The sequence below is a fragment of the Astyanax mexicanus genome, chromosome 25 (assembly GCF_023375975.1).
Source record: "Astyanax mexicanus isolate ESR-SI-001 chromosome 25, AstMex3_surface, whole genome shotgun sequence".
NCBI lineage: Eukaryota > Metazoa > Chordata > Actinopteri > Characiformes > Acestrorhamphidae > Astyanax > Astyanax mexicanus.
The window spans coordinates 22,568,615-22,595,602 of NC_064432.1; the positions used below are offsets into that span (position 1 = coordinate 22,568,615).

The 26,988-nt window shown below is 36.3% G+C and overlaps 1 protein-coding gene across 1 annotated transcript in view; it reads left to right on the forward strand.

Moving 5' to 3' along the window:
- The window catches only part of LOC111197134 (butyrophilin subfamily 2 member A2-like), a 116,266-nt gene extending 93,323 nt beyond the window's left edge, over window positions 1–22,943 (forward strand). Inside the window, exons 8-15 of the mRNA XM_049472378.1 lie at window positions 7,810–7,851; window positions 8,489–8,575; window positions 8,687–8,740; window positions 8,864–8,926; window positions 19,872–19,958; window positions 20,379–20,432; window positions 22,311–22,340; window positions 22,420–22,943. Of these exons, the coding sequence (XP_049328335.1) occupies window positions 7,810–7,851; window positions 8,489–8,575; window positions 8,687–8,740; window positions 8,864–8,926; window positions 19,872–19,958; window positions 20,379–20,432; window positions 22,311–22,340; window positions 22,420–22,943 (941 nt within the window). The remainder of the gene's footprint in view (window positions 1–7,809; window positions 7,852–8,488; window positions 8,576–8,686; window positions 8,741–8,863; window positions 8,927–19,871; window positions 19,959–20,378; window positions 20,433–22,310; window positions 22,341–22,419) is intronic.
- The last annotated feature ends 4,045 nt before the right edge of the window (window positions 22,944–26,988 follow it).

The following is a 26,988-nucleotide window of genomic DNA, read 5'->3' on the forward strand; positions in this document are numbered from 1 at the left end:
TCATTGTCCAACCCCTGTATTTAATATAAGTTTCACATTTTTAACTTTATTAGTGAAAAAAGTAACTTTTCAATAATATTGTAATTTTTAGAGATGCACTCGTGTAGGTGCTGGTTTTGCGTGGCTGCAGAGTGGATAGACTTGCCTATATAGACTTTGGATCAGTGGAAATACATATAAAGGTCCTAATTGGCTGCTGGCACTTACTGATATCTTCAATATGCACAACGGACATGGTTAGAAAGCGCTATAACTCTATGAATCTGCCTGTATTCAAATATATTATTAGTGACTTGCAGTGTTTAAAGAATCTTTATCAATATATTATCAAGTGGCAGTAGCTAACATCACTGTTCGTGCAAATAATAGGTAAGTTTTGGTCACAGGGCCAGTGGTGGCTCAGTGTTTAAAGCACTGGATTACTGGATTATTGATTGTGGGCTCCACTGTTCAAGTGTAAATGTATAATGGCACATTACATTTCCTGTTATAGCTTTAGAGCTGGACTCTGATTCTCTGGATATAAACTATCAGCAGAGATTAGCTTTATCTTTCTGTGTTCAGACGCTAAAATGGAATCACTGATCTTTAACAAATCTTTACAGGTATAATGTCTCGTATTCCAGGGCTGATCAGAGGACGCAGTGATGTTTTGAATGTTACACTGGTGTAAGTGTAGATGAGTGATTGTGTTTCAGCATTAAAGAAGGACAGAGTGTGATTATCACAGTCTAAAAACACTCCTATATCACTGAGATCATCTCTGATATGTGATAATGGTTTTGGCATTACTGGTGACTCTCTGATATAAACTCCTTTTTCCTCCTCGTAACAGAGAACCCAGAATCCCTTCTCTGGAGTAAAATTTGATCCCATTGATTCTCTCAGCCTCTTCAGCTGCCACCCTGACAAACCAGGAGAGTTTCTTCTTCTGATTATAATTCTCCTTCACCTTCAGCTCCCAAGTACTGCTGACCAGAGCTGAACCTCTCTTCACACAGAGTGAAGATTTTACGTTCCTCTTCTTCATGATTCTCTTTAGGTTGAGGGCAGTGCACTCTTGTTCCTCTGTGTGATGTTCTGAAGAACTCTGGAGTTTCTGCTGAGTCTATGTTGATTCTCACTGCAGAAACAGATGAATATTTTATTATATTACTCTGATTATAGTAGAGCTTTATTAAACCTGAAGAGAATTATTTCTTACATTTAAGTCCTTTCACCTGCTGCCACCAATCTACAAACACAGAGCAAATGTTGTCTGTAGTTTATAGAATAAAATAATAATGTTCATTTTACTCAAATATAAACCTATAAATAGCAAAATCAGAGAAACTGATTCAGAAACTTAAGTGGTCTCTTATTTTATTTTCCAGAGCTGTATTTCCAGAGAGTATTTCCCAAAAGATCAACCACTGATAACCTTACACTACCCCCCCCCCCCCAACTCTATAATAAACCTATGATAACCCAGCCAACACTCTCTACTTTATACCCCTGACTCTCACTGAGTCATTTACACCCTTCAGTTTCGTTTCTCTGAGTCCTCACTGGAGAATAAGATTATTTACGGTAGTTTATGTGTGTAGAGTTAATTTTACAGCAGTAATATATAGTATATAATATATACTTTAAAAGTGCTGGATAGTGAACATTCTGATCCATATTTTTCCCAAACAAACAACAGGACTCTCTGTCTCTGTTACAGGCTGTAATGTTTGCTGGGAGTCGATTCCTAAAAGGAGTCAATTCCTAAAAGGAGTCGATTCACTGAATAATCACTCACTAGAGAAGAATCTGGAGTCGACTCCCAAGCTTTAGAATCGATTCTATATATAGAAACACTGTTATTTACAGTGTATTTTACAAGACAGCAAGTGCTCACTTATAAAAAGTCAAATTTCATTCCATTATATTATATTATATATTATATATTGTATATTATATTATACTCTTAAATACACTTTAACAGGCCAGGACTTTTGTCAGTTGTCTGTCTGACATTACACCACTAAATCTTGAGGATTTCTATTCAAGCAGTACATAAAAAGCTTTAATGTTTAATAAAAAACGTGACTGAAAAGCATATTTGCAATTCTAATAGAAAAATATTTTTAAAAAATATTGAACTAAATCTGATAATGTCAAAATATAATGAATAAAATCATAAAACTGGCTATTTTCTGAACAAATCAAACAGCTCACGTCCTTTAAACCTTTAGTTCCGTTACGTTTGTCTATTTTTTTTGTTTGTCTACCTACACCTGTAGCCTGTATACAAGACAATGCATTTTAAACAATGGGGTTAAACAATACCACCCAGGTATCCTTTATTTACAAGTAGAAAATACACTGTCTGGCCAAAAAAAAAAAAAGTCACACACTCTAATATTTAATGGAACCACCTTTCGATCTTGCAGCAGCATTGATGATGGTAGAGTCTGACAGCTGCACAAAGCCTCTCTTCTCCATCCAGCACATCCCAAAGATTCTCAATGAGGTTAAGATCTGGACTCTGTGGTGAACTCTCTCTCAATCCATGTGTGAAAATGATGATCTCATGCTCCCTGAACTCTGAACTCTTTCACAATTCCAGCACCATGAATCCTGACATTGTCCTCTTGGAATATGGCCGTGATCATCAGGGAAGAAAAAATCTATTGATGGAATAACCTGCATATTTAAATATAACAATCGTGTACTTGAACTATATGCAGAATAATTAAAGTATACATTTTCTATTCATACATACATTTTTAATCTCTCTTAATCTGTATTTCAGTATACTTTAAAAAATATATATACTTTATTGAGCTGTGCTAATTTTGTAGTGGTGATGTCCTTAATAAAAATATATGCTTAGTATTATTTTATGAAACTGTACTTTTTATGAAAAACTACTTTTATTTAAATGTGTCCTAGAAGCTGATATTTCTGCAATAAAACTGGTAATGAACTTTTATCGTTTGTTTAGTATAGGTAAAATAACTTTTTTTTTTGTTTTGACCAGTTGATATATGTCACTTTTCAAAAAGAATGTGATTTTAATCACACCTTTAATATGTTTTTTTTTAATGTATAGTTGGACAGCTCATGTAAATATACTCAAATTATCTTAAATAGTGGTGAAAATAACATGACTATACTCTTTGCACTATAAATTTAGTGCAAATATATATAATTTTAATTACAAACAAGTAGTAATTAACAAATACAGACTTATTTCAGCATAATTAAAGTATCCTTTTTTTCACAAGGCTGGTCTATATTCAGTATATTAATTCAGGTAGTCAGCTGACCTCATTCTTTCAGCACATACTGTTGCTGAACCTAAACCTGCAGACCAACTGCAACATTAACTAACCCCACATCATTTACTTACTTAAATCCAGGTGGAGGCTTTTTTTTAGGCCAGTCAATGCAAAATTCCAGGTATGACTACTGTAAAAATCTGACTAGTAAAAAAGTCCACAATGTATAAATAAACTAAAAAAAGAACAATTTAATAGTACTACCTTGAAATATTCTTCTCTAGAAAATAAACATTAAAATCACAAGAATTGCCTACTTTTATATCATCCCAGCAAACACAACTACAGGCCTGAATATTTTATATTTAAGGGATTATGTGATACCTTGTGTTTATGTGTAAATAAATAACTTTTGCACATTCAGTCATTAGCCCTTATTTTAAATATGTTCATTTGTAAAGTGGCAGATATATCCAGCAGATGGAGACAGTGTATTAAAATCACTGAAAAAACAAAAACAACATATTCAAGGTTATTAAACTCCCTCCTGCCCAAACAAACAGGCCCTTTCACCTGATCCAGAACTCAGACATGAATTTTCTTTAATATTTCTTAAATATGAAGATGCTCCAAATGATTCTGCAATAAGTGATATAATAGAAGAACCACGTTTCTACAGAAAGAACCCTTTTTTAAGGTTAGCCAAAAAATAAGATATTTTTTACTGGACAAAAAAACTCACAAATCAATGTATGTCCAGTGTGCTGGTGTGTATTTACAGAGCGTCAACAAGAAAGTTAATTATTAAATGAAAAGTAAAACTAAATGAGGACAGACTGCAGCGCAACAAGAAAAAACAAGCAACATTAGTTACTGAAGGAGACTTTACCTAATTCAACAAACCTGCTGCAGGTAAATCACTTAATGTTCTTTATAAATGTCAATATTAATAACACTTATATGTCGTCAATGTTTGAGAAAATATTTATCTCCATTTATCAGGATGTTCAAACATGATCTTCTCCTCCAGCTCGTGCTCTAGCTCTGGTACAATCACTCATTTTTAACTCATTAGGATTTAAATGGTGTTCAGTTTTGGACTTATTTAAATTTTTTGAGTTGAATATTTCAGTGTTAATCCAAATTACTGAATGTGTTACTAAATCCACCCAAGTCCTCTTTAATTAAACTTCTCTATTATTTTATTCTCTTATTTTTTGTCACTCTATGAAAACAAGAAGACATCTGCACCATCCTGTTACCAAATTATAGACTGAAAAAAATAACTATATAATCTACTCAATACATCTAAAGCAATAATTTACTTGCACTTTGTTTGGGTAGAGTTAACCCCATTTTTACAGTAAATATTACCTATATTAAAGTTTTCCTAACATTTCTTAGTGCCTAACACAAAACGTCATTTTTGGGTGAGTCTCCCAAGCCAAATTCACCATCAGTGTATAGTCTTTCCCACCAGGACTACTTTAACTTGGGTATTCAGTTATAACATGTAGGGGAGAGTGGTGATTTGTGTTTAATCAACCATGTGGGAGTTAATTCAGCCCTTCATTAGCAGGAATATTTACAAGCATCTGAACTGTAGTGTAGAGAATTTGAAGCAGGGATGTCTAAACCTTTTTCAAACCTTGGTACATAACTATGTATCTGTTTGCAGTTGCTTGTTGGCCGCCATGTTGGTGAGATGGGTCTGGCTGGTAGTTTTTCTGTCCTTCTGTGATGGAAACGGTAAGATCTACACATGATGAAACCAACCATTAGAACCATTTAGAAGTCTAAAGATCTGAGGGTTAACCTGTGATGTTTACCTGTTCCACTCTGTTCTCCAGATCCGTCCTCAGTGGTGGTTCCTCGGGCTCCGGTCTACGGTCTGCTCGGGAGCTCTGTGACTCTACCCTGCTCTATCTCACCATCTTTAAACGCTGTAAACTTTGAGGTTCTCTGGTTTCGTCCTCAGGAGGGTCACACCCCCATTGTGTTTTATCAGGACCAGAAGATCAGGAAGAATCCTAGAAATCCACAGTTCCAGGGCAGAGTGTCTCTGATAGGAGGACTGGATGAAGGGAACGTATCTGTGAAGCTGGAGAACATCAGGCTAGAAGATAAAGGAGAGTATATCTGCAGAGTGGAGAAGACTGACGAGGGTGAAGAGTGGTATGATGAGGCTACAGTGTCTCTACAGGTCAAAGGTGAGGAGCTTTAAGCCCTCAAATATTACTGAGGAAAATGTTGTCGTCTTCCCTTATTCTGTGTGTAAATAGACCTGAAAAGGATTGGTGGGTGGTCTCCTCAGTGCCTGCTGAACAATTTGGGGTTGACCATGATTCAGATTAGCTCAAGAACAGCAGAGCAAAGAGAGACTTATGGAATGGGTTTCCATGGGGCTGAGCAGCTCCATCCAAACCAATCTCAATGCAACAGACTGTAGAGCAGTGGAGACGTGTTCTCTGGAGTGATGAATGATGCTTTCCATCTGGTAATCCAATGGATGAGTCTGGGTTTGGAAGTTTCCAGGAGTAAACAATAATTTATGCCAAGCTCACGACATTTTTGTCCCTTACGATGTTCACTGTCAGATTAAGCAGTTATTTTCCTTTAGTGTCGTTCTCGGGGGACTGGCAACACTACACATTAGTCACCGACCAATCATTGTCCGCGTCCATGCGTGAGTTTGTAGGTCATCACAGAGCAGAAGCGTAGAATCTGACAATCAGGGCTACAAAAGCTGGGTTCCTGGGTGACCCAAATGGACATTACATGCTTCGTGTACTCCAGAGAGAACTTAAGGTATGGTAAAGATGTAGCTACTCAGGTTTCAGTGCCTGTAAACAGAATATTTTATGGATGAAGTAGATACACTAGAATTAAATGAGAAGTTTCATCAGTGAGGTTTTTGAGGTTTTGTAAGAATTCTGCTCATACTGAAGATTGATTTCTGAAGTAGTAACTGATACACTGCTGACTGGATGGTCTCTGTGTTAAAGGTCTGACTGGATCTGAAAGAAAAGAAACAGAAGGTAAGATACTGAGCTAAAATACACTTAATTTATGAAATTATAATGAAAATAATGCAGATAATGTAGATTAAAGAACTGTTTCCATATAAAACACCAGTAACTCTGTCTTTCTTTATTTCCTAGTATTTTTAATGCTTGTCTCGTGTCTGACCCGTTATTTCCTCACGCTGATCCTGATTTCATCATTAAGAATTTACTCATTATGTTATTATTCTTGGCACACTTGTATTATTGGTGATTTGGCTCATTTTTCTCCATTAAACTATCTTTCCAGTCTAATTCCAACAAATGGTTTTCCCTGTGCTAATATTGGTACATGCTATATCATAAGAAGGCGGGGCTACTCCAAGGAAAGAAGGGAGAGAGAGAGGGAGAGAAATTTAATCCATATTTCAGCATAAATAAAAAGTAATATAGTGAACAGTAGCGACAAATTATGGCAGGAAGTTGGGGGCAAACTTGGTATTGTGATAAATTTGCTTAAAAATGAGCATGTGTCAATGCATTAACATACAGTACTAGTATTTTTATTTTTTAATTTTTAATAATTCATGTGTTGCAGTGTTATTTTATTGGTGTGTGTGTTTGTGTGTGTGTGTGTGCAGAGTTGTGGAAAAATTACTTTATTGCTACCCTCACCATTGCTACCTTTACTCTCTCACTGCTGGGCATTGTGGCAGTTGGAATGTATTGTGTGTTACTTCGAAAAGGTAATTTACATAATCACTGCACCCCCACTTACATTAATCCTAATATTATATTTCTCACTGAATGATTAGAGACAATTTCCCAATACTAAAGTACTGAATTACTTACTCAATATAATATTCAAAATTCGAATATGACTACCCAATAAAATACATGATTATATCAAGCCCACCACTGTTAATTACTCAGTACCAGGTGTTTACTGTAGCTACATTTGATTGGTCAAACAAAATCACATGATGCTTTCGATTGGTGAACAGACTTATGATTAGTAAGGAAAGCTATTGAAGATGCATATCGTTGCTGTCCAATGAAAAACACTTATCTCCAAAACAGCAACTTTTCAGGAGAGGGAAAAAACCTTGTAAACTTTCAATGGAAGTCAATGTAAAAACAGTTTATTTCAGGTAATTTTGAAGAGTTTCTATTGGTCCGTTCATCAAGAAATTTTGACACAGTGTAAAAGACAGTTTGTCTGTTCAAATTATGTACTAAACTGAAAATCGACAAAAATGGAGATAAGTGTTTTTCATAGGACAGCGACGATATGAATTAAGCAAAAAAAGTGCATTAAATAAAAAAAAAACTAAGGAGGAAGGAGTCCAAAAAATTACAATTTACACAAATGTAGCCTGTTACTACCCACACCTGACATCTCATTAAGCTAAGAAGCCAATTACCCAATTATGCACTTAATTAATGTTAATATTTTATCCCTTATAATTAAATGAGTAGTTTCATCAGTGAGGTTCTGTAATAAATGTGCTCCTAAACATGATTCATTTCTGAAGCGGATGTCTGTCTCTGTGTTTAAGGTCTGATTGGATCCAAGACGAAGAAGACAGAAGGCAGAGAAGGTAAAGATGCAAAGCTAAAATCCACTTTATTAATAACATACTGATATAGATAGTGAATAAAATTTATGCTGGTGGCGTTTATATTTCTGATGGTTGGTATAACTTTGCTAGGTGGTTGCTATTGTGTCAGCAGCATGTTTTATTGCAATTCTGAGATCAGATCCCCTTTATTAACAATTTCATGCATAATTATAATAATCAATCAAAATCAGTTAGACAAACTGCTTCCATATTAAACAGCAGTGTCTCTGTATCTCTATCAGAAACCCGGATTAGTAGAACATGGCTAATGATTTGCTACATGATCTCTGCTGGTTGCTAGGGTGTTACTAGAAGGCTGCTATTGTATTTCTGGCAGTGGCATTTTTATCTCTGGTAGCTGATAGAATGTTGCTTATTGGTTGCTATGTGATCTCTGCTGGTTGCTAGGGTGTTGTTCTAGGAGGCATTTATATTTCTGATGGTTGGTATAACTTTGCTAGGTGGTTGCTATTGTGTCAGCAGCAGGTTTTATTGCAATTCTGAGATCAGATCCTCTTTATTAATAATTTCTTACATAATTAATAATAATCAATCAAAATCAGTGAGAGAAAAACTGATTTCATATTAAACAGCAGTGTCTCTGTATCTCTATCAGAAACTCAGATACTGAATGAAGTGGAGGAACAGCAGCCGCCTCAACCTCAGACTGAAGATACTCCTCACCAGCCTACAGAGTCTACAGGTTGATCAAATCTCTCTATTTTATACAACGTGTGTGTTCCTTTAGATTAATCATTTTTTAAACTAAGTAACTGGTTTAATAGTGTATCTTTTATCAACATTGTGTTTGTAGGAGGAAATAATGATCATGATCCTCAAAGAAACCAGACCTCACCACCTCCTGCAGGTCAGTCTGGGTTAGAGGGGGTTCAGAGTGGTGCAGCTGTCTGAGTGTTGGAGTATATTTATGTGGTTTCTTCTATATAATTCACTTCATTAATTAATATATATGTGTGTATTATCTACACAGTGTTTTTAGGAAGAGATCAGGATCAGAATGCTGAAGCAAACCACAATTCATCACCACCTGCAGGTAAATATGAGTTAATAAAAGCTGATGCACATATTTAAGCATTGGAGTAATTCTGGATGGTTGCTATACTATATAATACGTTCATTTAACCCAGTTCTCTTCTATACTGAGATAGAATTCACTTTATTAGTCAACATCTATCTGCACACCCAAAGTATAATTACAGTGTGCGGCAGTGGACAAATAGCTATTTTATTATGCGCAAGCAGACGAAACTCAGAGATGTGCGTCCGGATGGGACTAAAATTACTGGAGGACCATGTAGTTCAGCGAAAAACAGTAGATAATGCAGCCTGTAATTTTTTCAGAGGACGTCTGAAAAAAATACATATATATAGTCGTTCCGGACGGGAATAAAATCACACAGAACCCCCCTATAAAAGAGAAAATTACCCCAGGACCCCCTGAGAAACCAATCCCATCTAGATAGGGCTTAAGTTTACAGAAATCCTAGAAGCTGATAGATTTTTGACCTTCCTTCAGCCATATGTGGTTTACCATATACAGGGGAGCATTATTTAGTAACTGTATTAGGTTAATTATCTGGGGAATAAATCAGGTTTAAGTTTTAATATATTTAATATCATTTAATATATTCAATAGTTGGGTTTGATTGACTGAATTTGCTCCAGAGTGAGTTTGGAACCGGGTCGAGTCCACCTCCTCTCACGTGGTGTTAGTGTGGTTGGTTTTGGTCCTGTAAGGGCTGGCTCCAGGGCTAGGCGCCCTCCGACCACCAGAGGGGGGCAACGGGCAGCCTCAGGTAGCAATCATGCCTAATCAGGAACACCTGTGGGTTGGTTTTAAAAGAGGGAGGAACACAGACCAGCAGTTGCTGTGTCTTTGTGTGTGAGTGAGTAGCCAAGTGGCTACTATTCCTTATACTTTCGAGCTCTCGAGTCCCTGAGACATAAATTTTTTTCTTTCCCTCCTTTTCCCTTCCTCTCAACAAAGAGAGACAAAAAAAGAGTAATAAATAAATAAATAAATAAATAAATAAATAAATAAATAATTTATCTGTAAAAGGAAGGCTGTGCCTTCCTCTTCTCCTTTGTTTCCCCCTATCTCAGTTTTTTCAGTTTTCCTTTTGTTGCAGGAGCCATTTTGTTTTGTTTTTAACTATTTTTCCCTACCCCTGGGAAAGCCAGCCTCCTCCTGGCATCCTTTGTTCTCTTTTTCCCGCCAAAATCCCCACATTAGGTGCGGGTTGTTCTTTGGTTTTCTAGCTCTCTTTTTGGACCCACCTCCTCTAAAACAATCCCTACCATTTCTCACCACAGCTGCTTTTGCTAAAAGAGTGGTAGAGCATTCATCTATCAATTAAACTTTGGTTTATTTTTTATTCCAACTTAATCTGCTCTCAGTCTTGTCTACACTGCCCTTGGGTCCTATTAACTGCCTTCACTAGGTAGCTCACCCAGTAAGGTGGTTGTGTTGTGATCAAATAACCTAAGTTTGATTCCCTTTCTGGGTGAGCCCTTACAGGTCCGAACCTGAGTGCAATTTACTGTTTTCACACCTGCTGAAATAAACCACATCAACAGTGACAACTAACCAGAGTCTATTTCAACCAGACCAAATATAGAACTACAGTGCTAATTTGTTTGGTATAGTTGTCCCAACCTTTTCTGATTTGGGTTTGTACATGCAGACTTGCAGTAATTCAGCTCCATTTATAATAAATTTAATTGTTCTCTGTGTTTATTCATCATATACTTATGACAATCACAGTGAGCTCAGTCCCAAAGAGCCACATACTGCAGGTAATATAATTCTCCTGTACTGTACTACAGTAGAGTTTATACAGTGGGAAAAGATAGTTTTGTTTGAGTAAAGTAGAATGAAGAATATGCAATACATACTGTAGAGAATTAAATAAACACCATGTTATTATTGATATGAATGTTATAATGTAATTATTGATGTGAATCTGCTCTGTGTTTTTAGTTGAGTTGCAGCAGATGAAAAGTTTCAAAGGTAAGAAATGAAACTTCAGGTTTAATAAAGCTCTACTATAATCAGAGTAATATAATAAAATATTCATCTGTTTCTGCAGTGAGAATCACCATAGACTCAGCAGAAACTCCAGAGTTCTTCAAAATAACACAAGGAGGAACACGAGTGTGCTGTCTTCAACCTAAAGAGAAAAATGAAGAAGAGAAGAGTAAAATCTTCACTCTGTGTGAAGAGAGGTTCAGCTCTGGTCAGCAGTACTGGGAGCTGAAGGTGAAGGAGAATTATAATCAGAAGAAACTCTCCTGGTTTGTCGGGGTGGCAGCTGAAGAGGCTGAGAGAATTCGCAGGATCCCATTTGCTCCACAGAAGGGATTCTGGGTTCTCTGTTACGAGGTGGAAAAAGGAGTTTATATCAGAGAGTCACCAGTAATGTCAACACCATTATCACATATCAGTGATGATCTCAGTGTTATAGGAGTGTTTTTAGACTGTGATAATCACACTCTGTCTTTCTATAATGCTAAAACACAATCACACATCCACACTTTCACCAATGTAACATTCAGAACATCACTGCGTCCTCTGATCAGCCCTGGAATACGAGACATTGTACCTGTAAAGATTCGTTAAAATATCTGTAACCAAAGAGATGTTTTAATCTGTTTTAATATAGCCTGTGCAAATGAGTAAATGACTTTTTCTTCTTCTTTATTGAAGTACAAATAAAGCACTGGCCATATATATATATGCAGTATGTTGCAAAGGATCTATATAGTAGCAAACCACTTTTTTGTAACTATTAATGTTTGGTTTAAACATACACAAACTTTTATTATTCTCCACTGCAAACCATTTGCTCCTCAGTCCATACAATCAGGTTATAGAAAATGCCAACTGGACACTGCATCCCTTTCAGCATTGGGTACCACTTTAAAATGAGGCTCCTTGATAAATATTTATAAATAGTTTATAAAGGAGTATATTAATTAAATGATACTGTCAGGTCTGATGCTGATAGCGCTTCTGTCTCTCCCACACTCAGTGCTCCCTGCGATCTCCAGTCTCCGAACTACACTGCCCAGAACGCACCACACGCTGACATCACACATTCACCTGAATAGCCAGTATAAATAGCCCTTTCACACGCATACCTGTGCTGAGTATTGATTGGTTTTCCACTTTACAACGCGTTTCTATTCTTGCCTGTGTTTTCCTTTTGTGTATGACCCCTGGATTGTTTATTCTCGACTCTGATTTTTGCCTACGCTCTGACATTGGATCTTTGTGTATTACCTGGACTGTTTATACCATTGCTGATTTTTGCCTGCTCTTCACTATTGCCTTGCCGTGTATGACCTCAGGACTGTCCCTCGTTCTTCGGTACGTGTTATCTCTCTGGCTGCTGTTCGCCCTTGTTGAACCCCGCCACCCCCCCCACCCCCCCCAAACTCTATAATTAACCTATGATAACCCAGCCAACACTCTTTACTCTACATTCTGATCCATGTTTCTCTGAGACAAACAACAGGACTCTCTGCCTCTGTTACAGGCTGTAATGTTTGCTAGGAGTCGATTCCTCAAAGGAATCGATTCCTAAAAGGAGTCGATTCACTGAATAATCACTCACTAGGAAAGAATCTGGAGTCGAATCCCAAGCTTTCGAATCGATTCTATATATAGAAACACTGTTATTTACAGTGCATATTACAATATATTGAGTGCTCACTGCTAAAAAGTCAAATTCCATTCCATTCCATTATATTATATATTATATTGTGTATATATATTATATTATACTCTTATATACACTTTAACAGGCCAGGAATTTTGTCAGTTGTCTGTCTGATATTACACCACCTAATCTTGAGGATTTCTATTCAAGCATTACATAAAACGCTTTAATATTTAGTAAGAAACGTGACTGAAAAGCATATTTGTATTGTAATATAAAAATATAAAAAATATTGAACTAAATCTGATAATGTCAAAATATAATGAATAAAACCATAAAATTGGCTATTTTCTGAACTTAATTTGAAAATCAATACAAACCCTGAATACAAATCAAACAGCTCACGTCCTTTAAACGTTTAGTTTCATTACCTTTGTCTATTTTTTGTTTGTCTAATGCATTTTAAACAATGGGGTTAAACAATACCACCCAGGTACCTTTTATTTACAAATAGAAAATAAACTGTCTGGCCAAAAAAAAAAAAAGTCACACACTCTAATATTTAATGGAACCGCTTTTAGCTTTGATTGCAGCACACATTCACTGTAGCATTGTTTCAATAAGCTTCTGTAATGTCATAAGATTTATTACAATTCAGTGTTGCATTAATTTATTCATTTTTCATCAAGATCTTTCAGCAGCATTGATGATGGTAGAGTCTGACCACTGCACAAAGCAGCTCTTCTCCATCCAGCACATCCCAAAGATTCTCAATGAGGTTTATTCTTCTCTAGAGAATAAACATTAAAATCACAGGAATTGCCTTCTTTTAAGTCATTCCAGCAAACACAACTACATGCCCGAATATATATTATTTAAGTGATAACTTCATACCTTGTGTTTATGTGTAAATAAATAACTCTTGCACATTCAGTCATTAGCCCTTATTTTAAATATATTCATTTGTAAAGTGTCAGATATATCCAGCAGATGGAGACAGTGTATTAAAATCACTGAAAAAAACAAAAAAAACATATTAAAGGTTATTAAACTCCCTCCTGCCCAAACAAACAGAATTTTCTTTAATATTTCTCAAATATGAAGATGCTCCAAATGATTGTGCAATAAGTGATATAATAGAAGAACCACGTTTCTACAGAAAGAACCCTTTTTTTAGGTTAGCCAAAAATAAAGATATTTTTTACTGGACAAAAAAACTCCTCCTATATAACAATGAATCACAACTCAGTGTCTGGTGAGCTGGTGTGTATTTATAGAGCGTCAACAAGGAAATGAATAATAAAATCATAAGTGAAACTAAATGAGGACAGACTGCAGCAACAAGAACGTTCACAGACGATTACAGAGAAAACAACATTAGCACAGACTGAAGGAGACTTAACCTAATTCATCGAACCTGCTGCAGGTACATCACTTAATGTTCTTATAAATGTTAATATTAATGTTAACACTTATGTCATCAGTGTTTGAGAAATCTTGAGTCTTTTCTTTTTGATGTGAATCTAGCAGCTATTTTTATACTGTCTCAATACAGGTCCAGATGAATACACCAATAAAAATTCTCCCAAATGACTTTTTTGTACATAAACTTTCATTAAAAGCTATGTGTGTGTGTGTGTGTGTGTGTGTAGATCATAGACTGTATATAGCTGGACAGAGCATAGTCTCTCAAAAGTGAAGCCACCACAGGTCGGGCGCACCCTGCTGTTCGGTTTCAGAAAGCTGTGTAACCCCACCCATCCCCATAGGTTTCAATGGCAAAACAGACAACTTTCAATCACGTTTTTTTCTAATATACTGTAATTCTACCTCCATTATCTAAATGCAGCAGCTAGTGTAACCTCTGCTTATATTGTCACATTTTTATATCCCCACAGAATTCGTTTTTAAGAAGGTTATTCAGTTCTATTCAAAAAAGGTGTGGTTATTGTAAAAGGGCTGGTTATGGGCGCGACCAATAACAGACCGTCAGCTCCGCTCTGCCTCGCTCTGCAGCCTGTGACCTCGAGGCAGCCCTCAGGGGCGGGGTTATTTAAATGAGTAGGCTGTCTCAACACAGTCTTTCTCCCTCCTCTGGACTCTACTGCGCAGACTCTGGTGTCAGGATCGCTAACATGGCGGAAGATTTTGGCTTCATTTTCATTGAATGAATGGGAACGGCGACACGACGTCCATCTTTTTTTACAGTCTCTGGTGTAGATATTGATGTTGTTTTATGGCGTTTGTAGTTGGAAGTGTAGAAGTAAGTAGGAATTTTTTTATTTTTTTTATTCTTCATCCACCCCCTGAGGTTGCCAGCACCCACACTACACTACAGCGATCAGTGCTGCAGCAAAGAAGCTAGCTAGCAGAGCTGGTTCAGTTAAACCTCAGCTGCTACACAGCCTAAAAAGCCTCAGCATGTCTCAAAAAGCTCAGTGACCAAAGAAGAAATATAACAAGAGTGAATACTGGCAGTGAATTTGAAAGTTGGAGACACAGCCGACCACGGAGCTCCCTCACGCGGGGCACAGCCCTGCAGACCGCAGCGCTCCCTCGTGTAAAATACAGTCAATATAGCGCTAAATACGGGTGATAAAACAGTTTAGAATTGCTGTATTTCTCCTCTCGCTCGTACCCTAGGTTCTCTGCCTCTCCTCTTACTCTAAACTTTGTGTAGATTGTGTAGATTCAGCCTGCTGAATTTGGCAACCCGATGTAGTTTCGTGACTGGGGAGGGGTGGGTGGGGCAGACTACGCTCTGTGGTGTTTTGAAATTGGACTGCTGTAGCCATTTCACACACTCGCTCTCAGTTTCTACAGAATGTACCTTTAACTATAACTAAAACTATAACTATCTGTTTGCAGTTGCTTGTTGGCCGCCATGTTGGTGAGATGGGTCTGGCTGTTAGTTTCTCTGTCCTTCTGTGATGGAAATGGTAAGATCTAGAACACATGATAAAACCAACCATTAGAACCATTAGGTTAAGTCTAAAGATCTGAGGGTTAACCTGTTCTACTCTGTTCTCCAGACCCGTTCTCAGTGGTGGTTCCTCGGGCTCCGGTCTACGGTCTGCTCGGGAGCTCCGTGACTCTACCCTGCTCTATCTCACCATCTTTAAACGCTGTAAACTTTGAGGTTCTCTGGTTTCGTCCTCAGGAGGGTCACATCCCCATTCTGTTTTATCAGGAACAGGAGATCCAGGAGAATCCTAGAAATCCACAGTTCCAGGGCAGAGTGTCTCTGATAGGAGGACTGGATAAAGGGAACGTATCTGTGAAGCTGGAGAACATCAGGCTAGAAGATAAAGGAGAGTATATCTGCAGAGTGGAGAAGACTGACGAGGGTGAAGAGTGGTATGATGAGGCTACAGTGTCTCTACAGGTCAGAGGTGAGGAGCTTTAAGCCCTTAAATATTATCATAGAAGGCATTCCCACCCACAGTGGACAGAAGCAATGCTGGTTAGTATGGTGACCGTCGGTGTCTGGCTAGAATAGCCCATGTTAACTGACGAGTGTCTCTGGCCAAAATCAAACGCATCAACATTCAATACAATAGCTTCACACAAGAGTCATGGGAGACAATATGAGTTTATGTCTCATGACTATTAATAAAAAATAGATCCCAGACTTTTACACCAACCAATGTAAGTATAGTGTAAAGTATGTGACCTCTAGGATGTTCTTTCTCTCTCGCTCTCTCTCTCTCTCTCTCTCTCTCTCTCTCAGTTGGAGGATCTGCTCCTTTTCTCTCTGTATCTGATGTTGGAGGAGGGAAGGTGAACGTCTCTTGTGAATCACATGGTTGGACACCAGAACCATCTCTCAGATGGACAAACGGAGACGGGAGGAACCTGAAACATCTCAGCACAGACATTTTCACCAAAGGTAGAGTTTACAGTGCCCTCAGCCCATGTGGATCACGCAAGCTCTGGAAAAAAAAAAACATAATATTAATAGTAATCATAATCTTAAAGGTAAGATATTTGCTGGGGGAAAAGATGACTCTCCTGTGTAAAAGTTGAAGTGCACATATAAACCATGTATTACGGTAGCTGCGTGCACAGCGGAGCTGGGGGAGAAGCTGCTCACGCTTCTCCTGCAGAGACTGAACATGAAAGACATGAGTTTTACAGCTCAGTAAACATCATTTAACCGTCTGTAATCAAACAATATACACAGGAACCACAACTACCTATCTGTAGAACAATGTAACTTATCTTAAATCAATTACATCTGTTTTCAGGTTAAATCCACGATGTTAAATCAACATTTCGTTAGGTATAGATCACAATGTGAAGTCAATCACAGTGTTATCAAATGAAAAACCGCTGTAGGAATTTGGAGTAATGGGATGGCAAAATTAGATTGACTCCCATAAAATTGCAAAATCAAAAGAGTATCAAATGGCACCACTAAAGTCTTGAAAAATACTCAAAAACACTCAAATACTGTAAGAATTTGAAATACTGTGCTGGTACACTAATGTAAACTAAAGGAGCTATTAGATAACACATATTGATTCTCTTTCTCTCTCAGATTCTGAAGGGTTGATCAGTGTGAGCTCCTGGTTGCTGGTTTCTCTCTCTGCGTCTGATTGGCTCTCCTGCTCTGTGGGTTTTTCTGATTCTACAATGGAGAGGAAAGAGTCTCGAGTGCTGTTATACACCTCTACAGGTAACACACACACACCAGTTGCTTTAGTATAAATTGTAACACAAAGGCGTTTGAAGACTTGCTTGCTTTGAAGATTGCTTTTAAAACTTGAATTGTACTTAGACCTGTCTCTCTCTCAGCTATTAGTCTCACCAAACTCAGTCAAACATCAGTCTATAGCTCTGGGGTCCAGACAAATGAACCGTTTCTGGGTGGGGCTCTGAGTTTCTTGTAGTTGAATAGTCGATTGTACATGTTAATGTTAATATTTCATGCATTTGAATTAAATGAGAAGTTTCATCAGTGAGGTTTTTGAGGTTTTGTGAGAATTCAGCTCATTAACATGGTTGATTTCTGAAGTAGTATCTGATAAACTGCTGACTGGATAAATATCTGTCTCTGTGTTAAAGGTCTGGCTGGATCTGAAAGAAAAGAGACAGAATGTAAAGAAGGTAAGAAAATGAGCTGAAATCCATAAATAATAATAATAGGAGTAAATAACTGTTTATACTGTCCATACAAACCAGCATTAGCTCTGTCTTTCTTTCTTTTCTAGTATGTTTAATATTTGTCCCATGTGTCTTACAGTTAATTATACCATAGTTAGTTCCGACCCTGCCGTGTGATTGGCTGAGAAGCATTTTATGAGTGACATTATCAGCCGGTAATGCATTGTAACTGAAGCTCTTCATGTATTACTCGTCCACATACAGGTAACCTAGCAATGATACAGCGCTTACAAACCAAACAGAGCAGCAATGGAACTATTTTAACTTGCAGTGTTTTTATAACCAGACTTTCTTTATAACCAGATTTTCTCCTCCTAATTAACTCAAAATCTTTCAATAAACAGCGATAATGGAACAGTGGTATAATCACAATTATACACTTGAGGTTCATGTTATAATGTGTAATATTGGCACTGCTGTGCTCTGTTTGGCTTGTAAGCACTGTTACAATGCGTTACCAGCTGATAATGGCACTCACAGAACGCCTCTCAGCCAATCACATTGCAGGGTCAGAACTAACTGTGGTAATAGCATTCCCTCTCGTGTAGTATCTCTTTACATTATTATTTTTGGTGCACTTGTATTATTGTTGATTGGCTCATTTTCTCCAATAAACTTTCTTTACAGTTTAATTCCAACAAATGATTTTCCCTGTGCTAATATTGCTACATGCTATATCATAAGAAGGCGGGGCTACTCTTGTGATTCATTTGTGATTGTGATTAATTTGCTTAAAAAATGAACATATGTCAATGCATTAACATAGACAACACTAATATTTTTAGTTTTTTAATATTTAATAATTCATATGTTGCAGTGTTATGTTATTGGTTTGTGTGTGTTTGTGTGTGTGTGTGTGTGTGCAGAGTCATGGAAAAATGCTTTTATTGTGACCATCCTCTTCACCCTCTCACTGCTGGGCATTGTGGGAGTTGGAGTGTATTTTGTGATACTTCAAAAAAGTAATTTACATAAAAATCACTGCACCCCCACTTTTACTAATCCTATTATTATACATTCTCACTGAATGAAAGAGACCATTTCCCAGAGGCGGGTAGAGTAACCAAACACAGAACTCAAGTAGAAGTACTGCCATTCCAAAATAATACCCACTCAAGTAGAAGTAAAAGTGGTGATTTGAATAATTACTTGAGTAAAAGTAAGAAATTATTTAGTAAAACCAGTACTAAAGTACTGAATTACGTACTCAATTTAATCATCATAAATCAAATATGACTACCCAATAAAATACATGATTAAATCAAGCCCACCACTGTTAATTACTCAGCACCAGATATTTACAGTAGCTTAATTTGATTGGTCAAACAAAATCACATGATACTTTGGATTGGTGAACAGACTTATGATTAGTAAGAGAAGCTATTAAAGCTGCATATGAAAAAAGAACTAAGGAGGAAGGAGTCTAAAAAGTACAATTTGTACAAATGTAGCCTGTTACTACCCACACCTGACATTTTATTAAGCTAAGAAGCCAATTACCCAGTGATGCTCTTAATTAATGTTAATATTTTATCCCTTATAATTAAATGAGAAGTTTCATCAGTGATTTTCTGTAATAAATGTGCTCCTAAACATGATTGATTTCTGAAGCAGTAACTGATACACTGCTGACTGGATGGATCTCTGTCTCTCTGTTTAAGGACTGATTGGATCTGAAAGAAAGAAGACAGAAGGTGGAGAAGGTAAGAAGTAAAATCCACTTTATTTATAACTTACTGATACATAATTAATAATCCACCAAGATTAATATTATTCTGCATATTAAACAGCAGGAACTCTGTCTCTGTTTATCAGAAGCTGCAGCACAGATGAAGCCACTACTGAAACATAGAAATGAACAGAGTGCAGGTAATCCTCTCCAGTCTGGGTTCACAGGTTAATTAAACTGCTCTTCATTTATACACTAGAACCTTTCATCTCAGGAAATGCTTTAAAGGTGCATCATTTATCAATGGTATAACTTTGCTAGGTGGTTGCTATTGTGTCAGGTATTGCAGCAGGTTTTAATGCAATTCTGAAATCAGATCTCCTTTATTAACAATTTCCTACATAATTAATAATAATCCATCAAGATCAATGAGAAAAAAACTGCTTCTATATTAAACAGCAGTGTCTCTGTATCTCAATCAGAAACTCAGATACTGTATGAAGTGGAGGAAAAGCAGCCGCCTCAACCTCAGACTGAAGATACTCCTCACCAGCCTACAGAGTCTACAGGTTGATTAGATCTCTCTATTTTATACAACGTGCGTGTGTTCATTTAGATTAATCATTTTTTTAACTAAGTAACTGGTTTATTAATGTATCTTTAATCAACATTGGTGTTGGAGTGTATTTATGTGGTTTATTCTATATAATTCACTTCATTAATTAATATGTATATATATGTGTGTATTCTCTACACTGTGTTTATAGGAGGAAATCAGGATCAGAATGCTGAAGCAAACCATAATTCATCACCATCTGCAGGTAATTATGAGTTAATAGGGGTTGGTGCAGATATTCAAGCATTGGAGTGATTTTGGATGGTGCTTTACTATATACTAAATCCATTGAACCCAGTTATATTCTATACTGAGACAGAATTCACTTTTTTAATCAACATCTGTCTGTCTTTTCTTTACACTGTGTTTTTAGGAGGAAATAATGAACAAGATCATCAACTAAATATGAACTCTGCACCACCTGCAGGTAAAAGTGTGTTAGAACAGAATAAATATACTATAAAACACTAAACACTATATGTTCAAATATAAATATTTGATATGAAGTGCATTTCAGTAAAACGTCTCTTATTAACCCTTTAATGCATTAATTATGACATCAGGGACAGTTACTCTTCTTTTATGCTGACAAAATGTCTATATTTTAGTATTTTAAATCCAATCATTTAAGAACTATTTATATATGCACTTTTTATATGAAGAAAAAAAAAATATATATAAATGTGAAAGTAAAATGGAAACTATAATGCTGCAGAACAAATATTACCCACTGAGGTGCGCTTTTATACACTAAAGCCCTGTCTGATGGGGATTATTTTCTCAGGGGGACGTCTGTGAAAAATATTTCACATTTATACTCAGTGATCAAACTCCTGCATCCGGACTGCGATTAAAAATACAGGAGCACCAGTGAGTTTTTTGGCTTTCTCGCTCACGTGACATCGAGTTCAGTAGCTCCTCCATTTCCACTCAGAGTTCAGTGAAAAACTGTAGATAATTCAACCTGTATTTTCTCAGAGGACGTCTGAGAAAAGCACGTACATGGTCATTCCGGACTGGAATAAAACTACAGAGGACCCCTATAAAAGAGAAAATTACCCCAGGACCCCCTGAGAAACTAATCCCATCTGGATAGGGCTTAAGCTTACAGAAATCCTATAAGCTGATAGATTTTTGACCTTCATTCAGCCATATATGGTTTACCATATAGGTTGTTACACTTGTAATTATTGGCCATACGGTGGTGTGCTGCAGGGCTGTTTGTGTTTAGTGTCCACTTCAAAGGCTGTCGTGCATCAATATTAGTAAAACTGGTTCACATAGAAAATAATGACTTTCAAATAACTGTTCATGTCCACTATGCATGAAAGGGTTAACTAAGTTTGTAGTTTGCAGAAATTTCTAACTATCACTTGAACTAATTTAATGATCACATTATAATGATCTACAACCTCAAATTTGGGACCCCACTGTGGAGCTAATAAAGCTATTTTTATTGTAGACAGTATAAATCCAGTATATCTGTTATATTTGTTATATATCTGTTCAGCTTCATTTCATTTATTAATATACTGTGTCGACTGACAGTGTTTTCAGCGGGATGTGCAGTGCAGATGCCTGTGTAGTAAATGTAGTAGCGCTGCATTAAGCAGCATTATTTAGTAACTGTATTAGGTTAATTATCTGGGGAATAAATCTGGTTAAACTGCACCTGAACAGCTGTTTAGCTCAGATGAAAGGAGTATACTCGATAGTTGGGTTTGATTGATTGAATTCACTCCGAAGTGAGTTTGGAACCAGGCCACTCATGTGTGGTGTTAGTGTGGTTGTTTTGGTTCGAACCTGAGTGCGATTACTGTTTTCACACCTGCTGAAATAAACCAAATCAACAGTGACAACTAACCAGAGTCTGTTTCAACCAGACCAAATATAGAACTACAGGGCTGTTTTGTTTGGTATAGTTGTCCCAAATTTATATATATATATATATATATATATATATATATATACACACACACAGACTTGCAGCAATTCAGTAATTCAGCTCCATTTCTAAAAAAAATAATTGTAATCTGTGTTTATTCATCATATACTTATGATTTTGATTTTAACAGAAAATCAACTGGAAAATCACAGAGAGCTCAGTCCCAAAGAGCCACATACTGTACTACAGTAGAGTTTCTACAGTGGAAGATGGTGGTTTTGTTTGAGTAAAGTAGAGTGAAGAATATGCAAGACATACTGTAAAGAATTCTCTACTGAGTAGAATTAAATAAACACTATGTTATGATTTATATGAATGTTAGAATGTAATAATTGATGTGAATCTTCTCTGTGTTTGTAGCTGAGTTGCAGCAGGTGAAAAGGTTTAAAGGTAAGAAATGAATCTTCAGGTTTAATAAAGCTCTACTATAATCAGAGTAAAATAATAAAATATTCATCTGTTTCTGCAGTGAACATCAACATAGACTCAGAAGAAACTCCAAAGTTCTTCAGAATATCACACGGAGGAAAGGATGTGCGCTGCATTCTACCTAAAGAGAATCATGAAGAAGAGGAACGTAAAATCTTCACTCTGTGTGAAGAGAGGTTCAGCTCTGGTCAGCAGTACTGGGAGCTGAAGGTGAAGGAGAATTATAATCAGAAACTCTCCTGGTTTGTTGGGGTGGCAACTGATGAAGCTGAGAGAATTCACAGGATCCCATTTAGACCACAGAACGGATTCTGGGTTCTCTTTTACGAGGAGGGAAAAGGAGTTTATATCAGAGAGTCACGATCACCAACACCATTACCACATATCAGTGCTGATCTCAGTGTTATAGGAGTGTTTTTAGACTGTGATAATCACACTCTGTCCTTCTTTAATGCTAAAACACAATCACACATCTACACTTTCACCAGTGTAACAATCAGAACATCACTGCGTCCTCTGATCAGCCCTGGAATACGAGACATTATACCTGTAAAGATCTGTTAAAGATCAGTGATTCCATTTTAGCATCTGAACACAGAAAGATAAAGCTAATCTCTGCTGGTAGTTCACAACCAGAGAATCACAGTCCAGCTCTAAAGCTATAACAGGAAATGTAATGTGGCTTTATACGTATACACTTGAACAGTGGAGCAGAAAGGATAAATTAAAATTCCTCTTCTTTTTCTTCTTCTTTTTTTATGTATGAATAAAGCATTGTCCATATATATGCAGTGTGTTGCAACAGCATGTTAAAGGGTTTATATAGTGGCAAACCTCTTTTTTGTTTTATTTTTTTAATGTAACTTTTAGTGTTTGATTTAAACGTACATAAACTTTTATTATACTTCACTGTAAACCATAGAAAATGCCAACTGGACACTGCATCACTTTCAGCATTGGGTACCACTTTAAAATAAGGCTCCTTTATGGAGATTTATAAATAGTTTATAAAGGAATGTATTCATTGGATTACTTTAAGAACAATGATTAAGCTGTTACAACACAGAATAGAAAGAGCAACAGCTGCCTGTCGTTTGCCAAATAATGATTTCACATTTATTTACACTGTTAAACCTCTAAAGATCTTTCTGGATGTTTACTTTACTTTATCTTTTCTATTATTATTATATTATTCTATTAGTCAGCATTAACATATCTGATAAAAACTGTATTTATAACTACACAGTGGTCATAATGTAGTGTATACTAACAAATTAAATGACTAAAGTAACTTCTATGTTTTATTAGATTATTATTTGGTTAATGTGGGGTAAAATAAGCATTTTCCCACCACTAAAAAAATAAATCTTATTTATGACACATAATCTACTCATTTTTCAGTGTTTGCCATTTTTTTTCCTTTTTTGAAGAAAAGTTTAATACTTTTTTTAAATAAAGTTAATTAAATAAAGTCTGTTATACAGTATCCCTCACATTTCTGCAAATATTTTATTATGTCTTTTCAATGAAATTAATTTATTTAGAGTTAGAGTTAAGAGAAGTCAGTGTGCAGCCTATAAACCAGTATTATATAGATATATAGATTTACTGTACTCTGAAAATACCTGTCTTGTTCTATTTATGATAATACTGCTAAACATGATTAGTTAAGGCCTTGTTACTCCACCCCCTGTGACACTATAGTTGTACAAGAGTATTTAAATGAACACTGTCTGTAGCTGCAAAAATAAAAAACATTGCACTTCAAATTCTTATGAAATTTGTATTTTACTAAGATAAGTGTAAGGTTATTTTTGGTTATTTTAAGAACTATGACTTATGAATCAGTCTCACTTACAATTTTTACCTTATTTTATGTAATTTGACTCAATATAAACACAAAACGTCCCCAGACAACTTTATTATTATGATTCTTGTGTCACAATTTAGGATATTAAATCTGAAATGTTTACCCTTTGGCTGTTTTTTTATACAGTACAGGCCAAATGTGTGGACACACATTCTCTTTTTCAGTGCGTTTTCTTTATTTTCATGACTGATATTTACAGTGTAGATTCTCACTGAAGCATCAAAACTATGAATGAACACATGTGGAGTTTTATGTACTTAACAAAAAAAGGTGAAATAACTGAAAACATGTTTTATATTCTAGTTTCTTCAAAATAGCCCCCCTTTGCTCTGATTACTGCTTTGCTCACTCTTGATTCTCATCATTCTCTTAATGAGCTTCATTAAGAGGTGGCCACCTGACATGAAAACTTTTCCAACAGGCTTGAAGACGAAGGAGTTCCCAGAGGTGTTTATTAGCACTTGTTGCTCCTTTGTCTTCTTCACTCTGTGCTCCAGCTCAGCCCAAACCTCAAATCTGACTGTGGAGGTTCAGCTCATTTTTTGTTAAGTACATAAAACTCCACATGTGTTCATTCATAGTTTTCATGCCTTCAGTGAGAATCTACAATGTAAATATCAGTCATGAAAATAAAGAAAACACATTGAATGAGAAGGTGTGTCCAAACTTTTAGCCTGTACTGTACTGTATATAAGCATAGACCTCTCAATTTTTATGTATTTCTGTCATAGTGTACCAGAACTCAGACAAACGCAGATTTTATAAACTATATTTAATGGATAAAGGAGCAGCTCAGAGGGAAGTCAAACAAAACAGGATCAATACTGATGAACTGGGGCAAACTGGGCAAAACATACCGGAGTAGAGTACACAGTCCAGGTTCGAGCACAGGCAGGGCAGAATCACAGAGGAAGCAAAAATCAGGGTCGAGTAAACACATAGGTAAAGCAATAATACAGGGCAGGCAAAAATCTGAGTGGGGGTACACAGAAAAATAGTAATATACGGAAAAACAAACAAACCAGAGAACTAGGAAACACGTTGTAAAGAAGGACGAAACAAACAAAACTCAGCAACGAGGCAAAGTTCTGAACCGGCTTTTATACCTAGGGTTCCCAAGACTGTCCCTCTTTTTAATGTTTGGTCCTGGGAAAAAAAATCTAATTTAATGTCCTTATTTTCACTAGGTTAGTTTAACTGACTATTTAGACTTTTTCTGCCTGCATTTAATCTGCCTTTTGTGCCCTGTTGTGCATCATTGATGCTGGGGGATCATGTGACTTCACTATCCAATCAGTACAGGCGGCTCTTACGAATAGCGAATCAAATATTAAGGAGGGAGAGCACATCAGATTCAACATCACCACATTTAAAACACCTCTATGGACATTTACTGTGTATAATCTTAAGAGATAGAAGTGAAGATGAGAAAAACACATATAAGCCTGAAACACACATTAAAGGCATCTCCTTACCCAGTTTTCCATCTTTTAGCCCAAAAGGGGGCAAAAGCACAAGTAAATCTCACACCAGTACTCAGATAAGCAGGTAAGCAGCAGTTCATTCTTCTAATTAATGTATTTAAAATATTTATAGCTTTGAACAACACGACTTCTCAAAGCCGTCTCTGATTCTGTTACATCAACCGCTGTCAGTATGACAGTGTCCTGGTGGCCTAAACCTGGCCAAACAGGTGTTAGAACACGGGAGAATTACTTCCTGAATGCGTCACATGATCACCAGAGTCTCTGAGTGGTGTGTTCTGGGTAGTGTAGTCTTGTGAAGCTGAATCGCAGACTGAGCTGAGTGTGGGGAAAACGGAAGCATTTAATTAATAGTTTTTATTTAAATATATATATATATATATATAAAAAATAAATATATATATATATATATATATATATATATATATATATATATATATGTGTTATTTTAAATGAACACTTTTAAAAAATTGTTCTACGTGTGGAGAAAAAAAATCAATCAACACAGTTAAGTGTTCCATTCATTTACCCTAAAAATATAACATTTTAAAACTATAATGAGTGGAATTATGTTATCTGAGAGATGTGATAAAATCAACTATTTTAGAATCAATTTAAAACTTGAACTTTTTAAAGTGTGCTGTGAATAAACACATAAGCAAAGTTTATAAGCATTGAATTCCACCCTCTGACATGCCAAAAGTTATGGGACAATACTATGTACACTGATCATGAAGTATTACCTCAGGAAACTACATAGGATCACTCACATCAGTATAAGTTGTGAGGTGTTATCTTATAAGTGAGGATGAACACTGACCAGCATGCTCATGGCAAGGTCACATAAATTATGGGATTTGGAGTGAGGACTGGGTTTTAAATCTAGCCTAGGAGGTCTAAGACGTTTAGAGGTGCTTCAGATCATTGTCCTGCTGCCTAGCCCAACTCCCACTAAGCCTCACTAAGATCATAAACTGCTTAAGTATATATTAAACCTCTGCTAAACCTATTCATACAATTAGAGAACAAAATAAACATCCACACATACTATATAAAATAATTAGAGTAATAGAGTTGAGATGTCACACATTTTAGAAATGAATTTATTTGTTTATATAAAACATGCTGACTGGTTATACACATGATTATACACTTACAAGTGAAGGAATAAACAATCTCAGAATTCTTGAAACATTTTCCCCTCTCCTTTGTTAGTGTTATCAGAAGAGTGCAATACATCAGTGCTATGCACAAA